The 15513-nt window shown below is 35.2% G+C and overlaps 1 protein-coding gene across 2 annotated transcripts in view; it reads right to left on the bottom strand.

Annotated features, from left to right (window-relative positions):
- Positions 1-1061: 1061 nt before the first annotated feature.
- TMEM196 (transmembrane protein 196) overlaps positions 1062-15513 on the bottom strand; it is a 57617-nt gene continuing 43165 nt past the window's right edge. The window contains exons 3-5 of one of the 2 annotated variants that reach the window (XM_037514866.1): positions 5021-5275; positions 3831-3904; positions 1126-1158 (exon numbers count right to left, since the gene is read on the bottom strand). In XM_037514866.1, coding sequence (XP_037370763.1) covers positions 1152-1158; positions 3831-3904; positions 5021-5275 — 336 coding nt within the window. In that variant the 3' untranslated portion in view covers positions 1126-1151. Of the gene's footprint in view, positions 1159-3830; positions 3905-5020; positions 5276-15513 lie in introns of both variants that reach the window. The other variant, XM_037514949.2, reaches the window with a different exon arrangement.

The following is a 15513-nucleotide window of genomic DNA, read 5'->3' on the forward strand; positions in this document are numbered from 1 at the left end:
GGTATTAATTATTATTACATAAATACCATAATCATAGTAAAATATAATCAAATAGGTAAATAATCTATCTTTATACTATACTACTCATATCATTCAACTCCATAAATATCAGCCACAATGACATTTACACACAACAGACATAATAAAAATAATAAAAATGAACAGATTTAGTGAAAATCAAATACGTGATTTTAAGGGCGTAGAAAAGTGTTGAACATTTCACTGCTTTTCCATCTTTGTGGAAAGGTTCTTGGCAACCCCCCAGAGCATCACGGGTTTTTTCCTACCTATTTACATTCATGAATTCTATAAATAGATGCTGTATATATTTACTATATTTACAGTATTATATAGACACACACACGCACACACGTACTTGATGTTATTCTTTAGCTAATTCATGAACATGCAGGTCAATCTTCACAGTATGATCAAAACAAGTTTATTTCCCATAAATGATATTCATTTACAAGTTTTCACTCTTGTGCAAAAATGCAAAAATATCATACAGATTAGTATTGTCTATCTCTAAAAAATGTCTTTTTAATGCTTTAGTTTTTTATTGTTTACAAATAAATTATGAAATAGAGTTCATTCACAAATTGAAAATAATTACAATATTTTTATAACAAGGCATTGCTGAGGTGCTGGATTGTGGCATTCTTGAAGCCATCGTCTTTCAAAACAAAGACATTAATAAGTATTGTTATTTTCTGATAGTCTTACTTTCAAATGACTTATATGAAATATGTCATTACAAATCTGACACTCATACTAATCAAATAGTATTTGCCTAGAATGTGAGTCTTTCTCTCTTCCATGCCTCTTTCTTTTTTTGAAACATCTTCATTCGAACAATCTAGAAAGCCTACTGAAATTACTGTGCTAGAACATTTCTGGAAAGTTTTTCACCCATTCCCATTTGAAAAAAAAGCTGAAGAAATAAGTGAGGCAAACTTGCAGACGAATAATTTTAGTGTGTGCACAGGAGAGACAGAACAGCAAATGCAAGAACTTTTTAAAATTTTTCTCCTAGTCCTTTGGTATTTTCTTGCCTCATGAAAATCCTATAAAGTGTTCGATTCTTTAAAACATTCATTATATTCTTCCATTAAATATCAATTGTGGTCCTCCATTGCTCATGTTGTCTGTCATTTCCTGTTAGAAAAATAACATTAATTAATTAAAATTCACATTTAGAGAAAGACATTGATTTAATTGTTAATGGGTTTGTAAAATAGAAGAAGAAATGGTTTTTAAACCATAGAAAAACTTGCTAAATTTGGGGGAAGGACAAAGATTGATATTGTCGTTGCATTTGAGGAAATGAAATTTCATGGCATCTTGGAGCACATGAAAATGCTGAAGTGACAGACTTAGGCTAAAGTCTGCAACCCACAAAAACAGTTTAATCTCTCCCAGTACCCTAAGCTACCCTTTCGTTTCTCAACTCTACTTAGAAAAGACCTCACCTAGAAAGAAAAAGATGGTTATATGCCCAAGTTTTTCCATTTGTCTGCTCTTTTGAGCATGTTAACAGAAGGCCAGGAGACTCTAAGGGTTACCTTTTTTGTATAGAAAACAGAGTGGGCTTCTTGCTGAAAACCATAAAAGGCCCACAAGGGAACATTACTCCTTTGTAACTATGAATCACCCATAAATCACAGAAGGAAAGATTGTTTTTCATTACACTGTCACTTTTACTGTACAAAAAAAAAAAAACAAACAAACAAACAGTAAAACTTCTTAACATGTTCTCTTTAAGAGATGAATTACTAACAAGGTAATAAGGAAAACTATATGGGAAGGCAATGAAAATTTAGACACATAGAATGAACTAACACACAAGTTCCATTTGCAATAATAGAAAATATCTTAAGAAAAATTTAGATGTTTGAATTCATGTGTTTCATTAAACATTAAGCTCTTTCCTATATAATAAAAGGTAACGAGTAGTTAGGCCCATTCACATTTACATGTATCCATTTAGTGTAGTCATAATATTTAGGCAAAACTGTTTAAAAATAAATGACAACATCTTTTCAACTTGAACAAGCCTATTTGCAAAAGAATGGTAAAAATAATTCAAATGAAAATTAATTTCTCAATTATTTCGTGTATCAGTTTAGATTACTATTTATTTGGGTGAACTAAAAATTTAAGAGTAACATTAATACTTTTTACAAACTTTTTTAAATATTTATTTTTCAAAAAGGTATTCATGCCTCATTTTTAATCTCTTCTAACATTCAATATAAGACATGAAATAAAATAAAGCTTTTTGTCTTGAGTGGCTTTCAAAGTTACTTAGGAGGAGCACTAAGAAACTTGAAGATAGAAATTGTCCTAACTTGAAATCAGCTCATAAAAACTTCTTTGTCTCTTAGAAAATGGGGTGAAGTTTCTTCAAAGAAAATTTTGGCAAAGGAGACAATACCTTTGGAGACATTTTCTCCTTTCACATTAAGATCTGTCTCTCAGGCAAAGTGCTTTGGTTCCTCTAAGCCTTTGGGGGTTGGTTGTCTTACACATGGGTTTCCATTATGTCTTCCCCAGGAAGGTGAGGAGCACACCCCGAAAAGTGGCAAAACACAAACCCCTTCAGAGTAAAGCCTCTGTCAGGAAGTAGAGAAAATCCTGGAGTACTAGCAGCCTGCCTCTATGGTCTGGTGATACATATAGCCCAGTCTGATAAGAGACTGACTGCGTTACAGATGTACGTGGTAAAAGTAGGCCTGAAAATATGGGGGTCATTGGTCTGAGGTGAAGTTTACAGATAAGAAACTTGATTTGAGGCTTCATTTCAGAACTTATGGTTGGTGGCAAGATAAATAGATAAGATTCTTCCAAAATGATACTTAACAGCATTTATTTATACCTCTTCTTCTATTACTCCCCCTATAACAAAGAAACAGTTGTGTAAGGAAATCATAGAAATAAGATTCTTAAGTATCTTTTCTCCTCCTAAAATAATTGCGAGACTTCTTGGGAAAATTCCACTTTTAAAATTTAACAAAGTAAATAATTTTCTTAATGAAAACTAATCTAATACATAGTCTTTGACCCTAATATGGAAACATATTACTGATAAAATCACCTATGAGAAACAACAGCAAAAATTAGTTTTCTAAAGTATGAGTATCTTTAGTTTACTTGCAAATAGGCATGTTTAATTAAATAGGAAGATTACATTCTAAATTGCAAGAGGAACAAATGTGACTATTTGCAAATGGATATACTTTCTGCATTGGGACATAGTATCTATATGTCTTCCTCTATTTCCAATTATATTATTTAACTGAAGCAAAAATGGAAATTATCATTTTTAGCAATCTAAAATATGGGTTATAAATTTGAAAGGTAGTGCATCAGATAATTTTATAAGAAAAAGTTTTCATACATAATATTTTACTGTATTAATGTCAAATTTAGGTTGTCTTCTCATGCAATTTTGACATGAGGGAGATACACAGTCTGTCTTTGTCAGGCACATCTATTATTAAAAATAAAACTCTGGTGTGTGAATGATGGTATTGAGTCAGAATCATGAGGTGGCAGAGAATAAAGGAGTTGTGAATCATCCAAGCAGAAATGTGTTTGGATGGTTATAGGCAGGCTGAATATTTTAAATACTCAGCCAACTTTCAAGCTGCAAGACTCTGCCATGTAGGTCCATGTCAGGTCCTCAAAGTAGCTCTCATGGAAACAATACTTTGAGGAACAACATCACAGCATCAGTCCAGACTGAACTGCTGACATCATGGCTTGCTAGAAGCAGCAGCTCTTCCTGCAGACATTACAACATGGTAACTCCCTAGAAATCAGCGTACCTTGTAGGTAACTCTGGTGTCGGGGGCACCACCGGGCAGCTGGGCAAGTCGGTAATTTCAATAGCCCTCAATCTCTAATATAAATATAACAATCATACAATAAATATTGCAAAAACATATACATAAAAAAATGAAATCACACTAGCATAAAAATAGAGCATGAAGGAGCCACTATCTAAATATATGATCGCCTGTATTTATTTAATAATCGATTTGTTTAAATTACCTAGCCTGCTATTTAAACTATTCTTTTTTGGAGGACATACATAGGGCTCTTTAAAACTGTCTTATTGGAACAAATTAAGAGTATTTCCTCTCCTTATTTTAATGTATAAATTGTATATGAAATGGAAATAAATAAAACTACAAAATAATTTTTTAGGTAACATAAATATGCAGTAGTAACTCTTATACTCTTTCTTGTTTTCTGTAGGTACACAGTTTCATCTCCATGATAGGAAGTAAAATATGATGCAGACATTATTTTAGTTTATTTTACAGAAGTTTCTACTTTTCCTTAATTAATCCAGTAGCAGAAACTGAATTAAGGAATGTGCAAAATGTAATAGAAACAGACAGTTCATTATACTGCTTGTCCTCTTAGGTAATAAATGTAACTTCCTGTTTGAATGGGTTTCATGAAACAATTACGCAAGGAATATTTTTTAAAATACAGGCAAAATTACCAAGTATGCATAAAGTTTAGATAAGAATTAAGCAAAGCTTTATGTGGATTGTAATAACTGCACTGATAGTCAAGGCTTTTTGTTGCCTTATTAAAAGATCCCTTTATGCTTGAAAATCTAATTTACATAATCAAATGCATCTACTTACAATGACAAGGGGTGCACTAGAAAGAGGAATTCATGCAGTTTCTAAAACTGGCATTATTGAGTGGAGAGTGAATTTAGTTTACATGTTTTTCCTCAGTATAATACATAAAAATGCGTATTTATAAGGCACTCAATAGTTTATGAAATTCTATTTTAGGATCTATGTTTTCATATAGAGAGGTTGACAAATGATGTTGCAAATTGGTGGAACCAGAATTACAGAGGAAAAATAATTTAAAAATTTCAATTCTCAGTCCAATGGGCTAAATTTTTATAAAATCCAGTTCCTTAACTTCGCATCTGAAGCTGCAAGTTGACTGCAGTGATAACAGTGAGAAGAAAAGGCACAAAACTCACTTTCTCGGCCATTTCATGAGAGTGATGCAGGGAATGCTCCCTTTCTGAAAACATCCTCCTCTGTTCATAGCTGGCTAGTCGGCACGTGAGCCATGAAGACAGCGTGCAGCCCCCGATGCCGATGCACGCGAGCGACATGGAGGCCAGATGCAGAGGATAGAGAGATGACGTCTTCTTTGTCACTGCCCGGAGGAATTGAAAATTCAGGATGCCCCCAATGAGTCCACAGATGCAGCAGGCAGAAAAGAGGATCATCTGATATGGAATAGAAAGGGGGTGGTAAAGTTGATGAAGCAAAACTGACCTGAACATAGAGCACTGTCCTGGACCTCGAGGATGGCTGACTAACCATAAAGCAAAGGTGCTTTTGGTGCTACCTAGAGGAACGGAACTATCTTTTCATCAGTGCCTGTGCAATGTCATGGGCATGTGTCCTCTCAACGGAGAGGACGCAGACCACAGTGTTTCAGGAATTAATAGCTCACTATATACTTATAAAAACTCAGGTAAGAAAAAGCAGCTTTCTAGGTAGATTCAGATTGAAATAATATTTTATTTTTTTATTTTTATTTTTTTAAAGATTCATTCATTTATGCATACAAGAACTGGGGAACAGGCCAGAGATGCGGGAGGTGAGAAGACTCATCAGAGACAGACTGGGGAACAGAACAGGTAGATTGACTGAAATACACTGCTGAGGGGAGCAGCAGGGAAGTCAGGAGAGGTCTGCTGCACCATGTGGGCAGCTCCCCATCTGGTAATCGAACTCATGCTGCAGTGGCTGCAGACAGCCTCACAGTTTGTGTCTCAACCCCTTGCCCCACCAGGGAGGCCTTGAAATAATATTTTAAAAATACCTGTTCTAAGAAGTTAGACAGCATCTCAATTAACCCACCCAGAAACCCTCTGTGAAAGATAGTAATACACATTTTAGAAAATGAATGGTGAGTAGACAACATTCAAATTTAGAGACGGAGTTCAGATTTTCTGACTTAAATCTCGTTTTATTATGTCACTCCCTCCAAAACATCTCAAAATCTTCTACTTGAATTGCCATTAATTCTACCTATAATATTTAGTGATATAACCTTAGGGAATTTAGTTAATTCCTTTTTCCATAATTTATATTTCATTTTTTGTGTCTCCACATGTAGGTTAGAGACTCTCAGTTAGTTGGAGTTATAGCTTACAAATGTTTTGTGACTTTTTGTTACTAATGAAGACTGCACAATAGAAGTTCCAAAAATACTATTTGAATGGTTGTTTTGGAGAAACATATGATGTCACTTTGCTTTTGATCTTATGTGATCCAGGTTTCTTTTAATAGAGCTAGAAAATAAATAGAGACAAGCATTTTTATGCAAATTAAATATCACAGAATCTCTGACAAACCCCCAAGCATAGTGCCTTCTGTACAATACCTGTATTTGTGAATATTTAACAAATGTATTTGAATAGTCCAATTGTTTTCATTTTCTTTGGTTTTTATATCTAGTCTAAATTATGAGTTTTAATGAAAATTTATAGTGTGATAGTAACTTAATTATCCGACCTTACTTCTGTCCTTTCCTGGAACTGTCTCTATTCCTGTCATCTATCTAGCCCATCAATACAGGTTGTACATTCCCACGTCAATGACATTTTTTTATTTTCTGGAAATAGTTTTGCTTTTTTCTTAGACTGCTCCTACATGGAAGGACCACATCAAGTCTTAACTTCCTCAGAAAACCTTTCCGGACTTTACAGATCTTCTCCTTTGGCATAATTCCACAGAGTAAACAATTATATAACTTGTTAGTGTTTAATTTTACATTATAAGGTATTGTTTGCTATTTGAAATGAGTTGAATTTAGCAAGCACTTATTAACCTCTAACATCTGGTAGTCCCTTCTGAAGCAGCAACTGGCATTACAAAAAATAAACAGCTTGTAGTATTTTCCTTGAGAATATTGCAATTCACATGAGAGAAGACTCAATGTTTCACATGACATAACAAGTGTTAAGAAAGAGGAATGATGACCAGTCTATATTCCCACCAACAGTATACCAGGTTTCCTTTTTTCCCAACCCTCACCAACACATGTTTTGGGTTTCTTGTTTTTCTTTCTTTCTTTCTTACTTTTTGTTTTTGATATGGGCTAGTCGCAGGAGTGTGAGGTGGTATCACATTGTGGTTTTGATTTGCATTTCTCTAATGATAAGTGACGATGAACATGTTTTCATGTGCCTGTTAGCTATTCTGTGTGACTTTTAGGGGAAGTGTCTATTTATCTCTTCTGCCCATATTTTGATCTGGTTGTATGTTTTCTTTTCGTTGATTTACATGAGTTCTTTGCAAATCTCAGATGTTAACCCTTTGTTAGGTTTATAAAATGTAAATGTAAAATGTGAAAATATTTTCTCCAATTCACTAGGTTGTCTTTAATTTTTTTTTTTTAAAGATTTATTTATTTATTTATTTATTTATACAAGCACTGGGTACAGTCAGAAGCACGGGAGGGTGAGAGAATTCACCAGAGCCCGAGTGGAGAACAGAACAGGCAGACTGACGAAATACACTGCTGAGGGGAGCAGCCTGTGGCAGGTGAGGTCTGCGTGCCATGTGGGACCCTCGCCAGCGGCCGGGGATTGAACTGGAGCAGCAGAGGCTGCGGGCAGCTTCCCAGCCCAGCGCTCAACCGTTGCGCCACCAAGGGAGGCCCGGTTGTCTTTAAATTTTAATGATAATTTCTTCCACTGTGAAGAAATTATACACTGCTCCCCTCAGCAGTGTATTTCGTCAGTCTGCTTTTTAGTTTGATGTTTAGTCTCATTGGTTTATTTTTGCTTTTATTTTCCTTGCTTTTAGAGTCAAATCCCCAAGACATCATGGAAGTCAATATTATGATGTGTTTTGCCTCTGTTTTCTTCTATATATTTTGTGGTCTCAGGTCTTAAATCCATTTGAGTTAATTTTTGTGTATCATGTGAGAAAGTGGTCTAGTTTCATTCTTTAGCTTGTGACTTTCCGGTTTTCTACACCATTTGTTAAAGAGACTTTCCTTTCTCCACTGTATATTCTTGGCTATTTTGTTGTAAAGTTAATTGTTCATATAAGTATGGATTCATTTTTGGACTCTCAATTCCAACCCATTGGTCTATGTGTCTATTTTTATTCTGATACCATATTGTTTTGACAACAATAGCTTTGCATTACTGTTTGAAACCTGGGAGTGTGATACCTTTGTTCTTTTTTTTGGTCAGTATTGCTTTGGCTATTGGGGGCCTTTTATGATTCCATATAAATTTCAGCAATGTTTGTTTCTGTGAAGAATGAAATCAAAACTTTTATAGGGATTGCATTTAATTTGTATATTGCTTTGGGTAAGATCCCTTGAAACTGTAAGGCAATTTCTCAAAATGTTAAAAGTAGATCTAACATATGATCTAAAAATTACACTTTTAGGTCTAGCTAAAAAATGCAAAAATGCTAATTTGAAGGGATACATGTACTCCTTTGTTCATTGCAGTTCAATTTATATAATCAAAACATGGAGAAATCTAAGTGCTCAAGGACAGATGAGTAGATTATGAATATGAGGTATATTTACATAATGGAATATTACTCAGCTATAAAAACAAAGCTAAAATCTTGCCGTTTGGAACCACAAGGATGGAACAGAGTGTATTACACTAATCAAAATAAGTTAGAGAAAGACAAACACCAGATAATTTCAGTCATGTGTAACAAAAAGAAACAACATGAAGGAACACACAAAATTAAAGCAAAAAAAACCTCTATGTCTACCTGCACAACTGAGGATATAAAAAGCGGAAGGTAGGGTTTTGGAGCAAATTGTGGTGGGGATCCACTGCAGTGGGATGGAAGATTATGGGTGCCTTAGTGGTAGGCACTGTGTGGTAACATAAGTCTGAAGAGGTAGGAACCTATGTCCCTAAAACATATGCAGTGTTTTAAAACAATGTTACCTCAATAAAAATGATACAATTAAAAGGGGAGAGAGATGGGTTGTGCTCGGAGAAAAGAGGAGGGAAATTTAGCTCAATCAAGGAATTCAGAGGATTTCCTAAACATGAAATCTCAGCTACATGTATGTAGGGTAAGGCCATACATGTCTGAAACAGAATAATGACATAGCATATGGCCAAAAACCTACAGGTAGCTCATTTGTTTCTCCAACTTAATTTGACATTCTTTATAGTGTTTAACTTAGTACTTATGACCAAGACTGAAAACCCAATGATGGATAAAGTATAATCTTTTTAGAGTTAATTAAATATGATACTGAAAATTGATTGTCCAATATTTCAACCATATCACAAAGTGGGAACTTAAAGCTCCCAATTTCAAGTTGAATCAACCAGTTACATTTCATTTTAAAGTATGGACTGATGACATGAAGGTTGGCAGGAATATATTTTGGTGTTTACTCATTCTCGGAAAATATTGAAAGATATTATATCTAGCCCTCAGATAATGAATTACTGTTAATTAAGGAAATAAGTGACAGAACTAATTTGCAATTACAGGAAAACCTCTATCTCTCCTAATGTTATTTTCATTAAGTCTTTAAAGGCATGGCATTTCATTAATATATGTGGATAGAACCTTCCAATGTAGGGACTTAAATCTTAAAATCTATATCCAAGTTACGACCATGTACTATTTTCAAATTTCGTAAGACTGAGGTTCTCGGTTCCAGAGACACTTGGAACCTAGAATTTTACACAAATTGAATAAAGGGTAGAGGAAGCTCAGGTAGCATGGAAGGATAAAGTGGGTGATAGTTTCAAAAGTTCAGATCTTAATATTTCTCTCTTTCATGTCTTATAAAATAATTAGAAAAAATTACTAGCATTTATGTCTCCAGGAAACACATTTAGCTACAAAAGATAAAAATAGGCTCAAAGTTAAAGGATGGAAAACAATCCTACAAGCAAATGGACCAAAAAAGAAAGCAGGAACAGCTATACTTATATCAGATAAAACAGATTTCAAACTCAAAAAGATAAAAAGAGACCCCAATGGTCACTACATTATGAACAAGCGGACAATACTTCAAGAAGAAATAACACTCATTAACATATACTCACCAAACGAAGGAGCACCAAAATATACCAGACAACTGTTGTCCTCTCTGAAAACAGACATCAGAGAAAACACATACGTAGTGGGAGACTTCAACACACCACTATCAACAATGGATAGATCAACAAGACAAAAAATAAGTAAAGAAACCAAAGCTCTAAATAAGGACCTAGAGCAATTGGGCTTAACAGACATCTATAGAACACTAAACCCCAAAAAAACGGAGTACACATTTTTCTCAAGCGCACACGGATCATTCTCCAGGATCGATCACATACTGGGGCACAAGACTAACATCAACAGATACACCAAGATTGAAATCATACCAACCATCTTTTCTGACCATGAAGGCATCAAACTAGAAATAAACCATAAAAAGAAGGCAAGGAACTTTCCTACCTCATGGAGATTAAAAACCACACTACTAGAAGACCACTGGACTAATGAGGAGATCAAAGAAGAAATTAAAAAATTTTTTGAATTGAACGACAAGGAGGACACCAATATCCTAAATGTATGGGATGCAGCAAAAGCAGTAATAAGAGGAAAATATATAGCAATAGAAGCTCACATCAAGAAACAAGAAAGAACTCAAAGAAACAACCTAATCTCGAAGCTCAAAGATCTAGAAAAAGAACAACAAAAAAACCCCAAAACCAGTAGAAGAAAAGAAATAATAAAAACCAAAGCAGAAATAAATGAAATTGAAACTAAAAAAACAATCCAAAAGATCAATGAAACCAAGAGCTGGTTCTTTGAAAAAATCAATAAAATAGACAAACCCCTAGCCAGGCTCACAAAGGAAAAAAGGGAGAAAGCACAAATAAACAGGATCAGAAATGAAAGAGGAGAAATCACAACGGACACAGCAGAAATCAAAAGAATAATCAGTAACTACTATGAACAATTATATGGAAACAAGTTCAACAATCTAGAGGAGATGGACAAATTCCTACAACTCTACAATCACCCAAAGCTAGATAAAGAAGAAATAGAACACCTAAACAGACCAATTACAAGCAGCGAAATTGAAATGGTAATCAAAAACCTCCCCCAAAACAAAAGCCCAGGACCAGATGGATTTACAAATGAATTCTACCAAACATTCAGAGACGAATTAGTGCCTATCCTTCACAAACTCTTCCAAAAAATTGAGAAGGAAGGGACAATACCAAACACGTTCTATGAAGCCAACATTACACTAATACCAAAACCGAACAAGGACAACACAAAAAAGGAAAACTACAGGCCAATCTCCCTAATGAACACTGATGCAAAAATCCTCAATAAAATTTTAGCTATCAGAATCCAACAATGTATCCATAAGATAATTCACCATGACCAAGTAGGATTCATTCCAGGAACACAAGGATGGTTTAACATCCGAAAATCAATCAACGTTATCCAACACATCAACAAAAAGAAATATAAAAACCATATGATAATATCAATAGATGCTGAGAAAGCTTTCGACAAAGTGCAACACCCATTCATGATAAAAGCCCTTGAAATTCTGGGGATACAAGGAACATACCTCAACATCATAAAGGCCATCTATGACAAGCCAACAGCCAGTATCATTCTCAATGGTGAAAAGCTGAAAGCAATTCCATTAAGATCTGGAACAAGACAAGGATGTCCACTCTCACCACTGCTTTTCAATATAATACTAGAAGTCCTAGCCAGAGCAATAAGACAAGAGAAAGACATCCAAGGAATCCAAATAGGAAAAGAAGAAGTCAAACTATCACTATTTGCAGATGATATGATATTATACATAGAGAACCCCAAAAACTCCACAGAAAAACTAATTCAACTCATCAATCAGTTCAGTAAAGTGGCAGGATACAAAATCAACACGCAAAAGTCAGTAGCCTTCCTATACACAAACAATAAATCTGAAGAAGAAGAAATCAAAAAAACCATCACTTTTGTTATTGAAACAAAAAAATCAAATATTTGGGAATAAATCTAACAAAAGAGGTAAAGGACCTATACAAAGAAAACTATAAAACACTGTTAAAAGAAATAGAAGAAGACATAAAGAAATAGAAAGACATCCCCTGCTCATGGATTGGAAGAATAAACATTATTAAAATGGCCATCCTTCCAAAAGCAATATATAGATTCAATGCTATTCCAATCAAAATTTCAATGTCATTCTTCAAAGAAATAGAACAATTATTGATGAAATTCATATGGAATCACAAAAAACCCCGAATAGCCAAAGCTCTCTTGAAAAAAAAAGAAGGGAATGGAGGCATCACACTCCCAGACTTCAAACTATACTACAAAGCCATAATCATCAAAACTGCATGTTATTGGAACAAGAACAGTCATACAGACCAATGGAATCGAATAGAAAATCCAGAAATAAACCCATAGATTTATGGTCAACTAATCTTTGACAAAGGAGCAAAGACTATGCATTGGAGCAAAGAAAGTTTGTTCAATAAATGGTGCTGGGAAAACTGGGTCGCTACATGCAAAAGAATGAAGCTTGACCACTACCTCACACCATACACAAAAATCAACTCAAAATAGATTAAAGAACTAGACATAAGACCTGAAACCATAAAATATATAGAAGGAAATATAGGTGAAACACTACGTGATTTGCACATCAAAGACATCTTTACAGACACATCACCCAAAGCAGTGATAGTGAAGGCAAAGATAAACAGCTGGGACTACATCAAATTAAAAAGCTTCTGCACAGCAAAAGAGACAATAACAAAAACAAAGAGAAACCCCACCAACTGGGAGAACATTTTTGCACCCAACACTATTGATAAAGGACTGATCACAAAAATCTGCAAAGAGCTGATGAGACTCAACAACAACAAAGAAAATAATCCAGTCAAAAAATGGGCAGAAGAGCTAAAAAGAAACTTCTCTGAAGAGGAAATGCAAATGGCCAACAGGCATATGAAAAAATGTTCAACATCACTTGTCATCAGGGAAATGCAAATCAAAACTACCATGAGATACCATCTTACACCAGTGAGAATGGCACATATTAAAAAAACTAGCAACAACAAATGTTGGCGAGGGTGTGGAGAAAAAGGAACTCTTCTGCACTGTTGGTGGGAGTGCGAACTGGTCCAACCACTGTGGAGAGCTGTCTGGAGATTTCTGGAACTACTAAACATAGAGCTTCCATATGATCCAGCAATTCCACTCCTAGGTTTTTACCCAAAGGACACAGAAACATCAATTCCAAAGAACACCTGCACCCCTATGTTTATAGCAGCACTATTTACAATAGCTAAGCTTTGGAAACAACCTAAATGCCCAAAAATAGATGACTGGATCAAGAAGATGTGGTACATATATACCATGGAATATTACTCAGCATTCAAAAAAGATAAACACATGCAATTTGCAGCAACATGGATGGCGTTGGAAGGGATCATGCTCAGCGACATAAGCCAGAAAGAAAAAGAAAAATACCGGATGGTCTCACTCATAGCAGGAATCTAGAAAACTTAAATAAGGGACCAGGAAAATGAATAACTGTAAGAAAGTGAAAATCAAAATCAACAAAAAACTATGAACCAGAGACACTTTTAGGGGGGCGGGGACGGGAGGGGAGGGATTGGGGTCAGAATGGGGGGCTGCAATTGTATGGGGATTATAACAATAAAATTTATTATTTAAAAAAAAATTAAAAAAAATTCTCAAAAAAAAAAAATTACTAGCATTTTAAAAAAAAATATATTCCTTCTTTTCCCTTCCCGTTGGTTCCCTCTGCTGTGGAATAAATTTGTGTGTCCCTCCAAAATTCAGATGCTGACATGTCATCCCTTATATCACAATATGTGAGGTGGGATTTCTGTGGGATAATTAGGTCATAAGGGTGGAATGGTTCACTTATAAAAGAGACCCTAGAGAGAGAGCCAGATTTCTCTTCTCCCTTTTGCCATGTAAGGACAGACCCAGATTTTAGAAACCCAAAAGAGAGCTCCCTACCAGAACCCCCCTATGCTGGTGCCCTGATCTGGGACCTCCAGATCTTCGAGAAATAAACTTAGTTTTTTTTTGTTTGTTTGTTTTTAAAGATTTATTTATTTATTTATTTATTTATTTATTTATAGAAGAACCAGGGTACAGGCCAGATGTGTGGGATGGTGAGAGGATTCACCAGAGACAGAGCGGGGAACAGAACAGGCAGACTGACAAAATACACTGTTGAGGGGAGCAGCGGGTAAGACAGGAGAGGTCTGCTTTGCCATGTGGGACCCTCTCGGGCCGGCCGGTATCCAACCGACGCTGAAGAGGCTGTGGACAGCTTCACAGTGTTGCCCTCAACCATCTGTGCCACCAGGGGAGGCCCAAGTTATGTTGTTTATAAGTCACTCAACCTATGGTACTTTGCTGTAGTAGTCCAAACTGACTAGACCTTTCCTCTCCCTTCCCTCCCTTTCTCTCCTATTCTCTCTCCCACACTTCCCTCTCCCTCCAGCTTGGCCTCTACCTCTCAAATTGTAATTGTTAATGCAGATCCATAAAGTCTTGGCAGAAGAAAGAAAGAATGAAGGCCTTGTTAAAGAGTGATGGATTATAGATACAAATTACAAGCCTCCAAATGTTTTTTTTTATCTGAAGGTTAAAAAAAAATTTAATTATATCTCACATTTCTAAAGCACTGGGTGCTTCATCCTTTTTGCACAATAGTCTCACAGAAAAAGATGTAATTAGAATAAGGAGTTAAACAAAAATAACTGGAACACACCCCATTCCCTGCCCTCAGATAACTGAACTTGCCTTGGAATATGCTTTTTAGGTTCAAAGATCATTCTAGGCTTTATCGGTAGTATTAATTTTGCCAAATTATAAAGGTCTATGATATTTCCTATTGTATTCAATGAAATAAGTCACACTTTTTGTTTCTTTCCAAATCCTTAAGTAAAATTATGGAAGGCAGTGGGGAATCCATACTTCAGTATGCATAGGTTCTCCTGCCAATAGCAGAATTAAATGGAAGCATTCCATACCCCCCAAAACCAGGACAGTGCCCTAAAACATCTGTAAACACTTACATTTGCATTCACTGTGATAAAATTAAATTGAATTTAAAAATTGGGAATTAACTGTAACTATAACAACACAGCTGTTTTGCTTCTCTGCAAAATTAACTTCACAGTAAAACAAAGCTAGTAATCCTTAGACCCAGTTCCATATTTAAACAGTTAAATTTCCCATGAACTTAAGTTATCTCTTTTCCAGCTTACTGAAGGATTTATGTGAGTGACTGGTAGTCTGTAAATTAGGAAAGCAGGGACTCCCCTCCACAGCAGTCATTAAGGGTCACATATTCATGTATTTAAAGATTATATCAAAGCTTTTCTTTTTCCATTTTGCCATAGTTTTTAATAATCTTGTTGGTTTTCTTTGAAGGTGA

This window comes from Talpa occidentalis, unplaced genomic scaffold, assembly GCF_014898055.3.
Source record: "Talpa occidentalis isolate TD23 unplaced genomic scaffold, MPIMG_talOcc4v2.1, whole genome shotgun sequence".
Classification (NCBI taxonomy): Eukaryota; Metazoa; Chordata; class Mammalia; order Eulipotyphla; family Talpidae; genus Talpa; species Talpa occidentalis.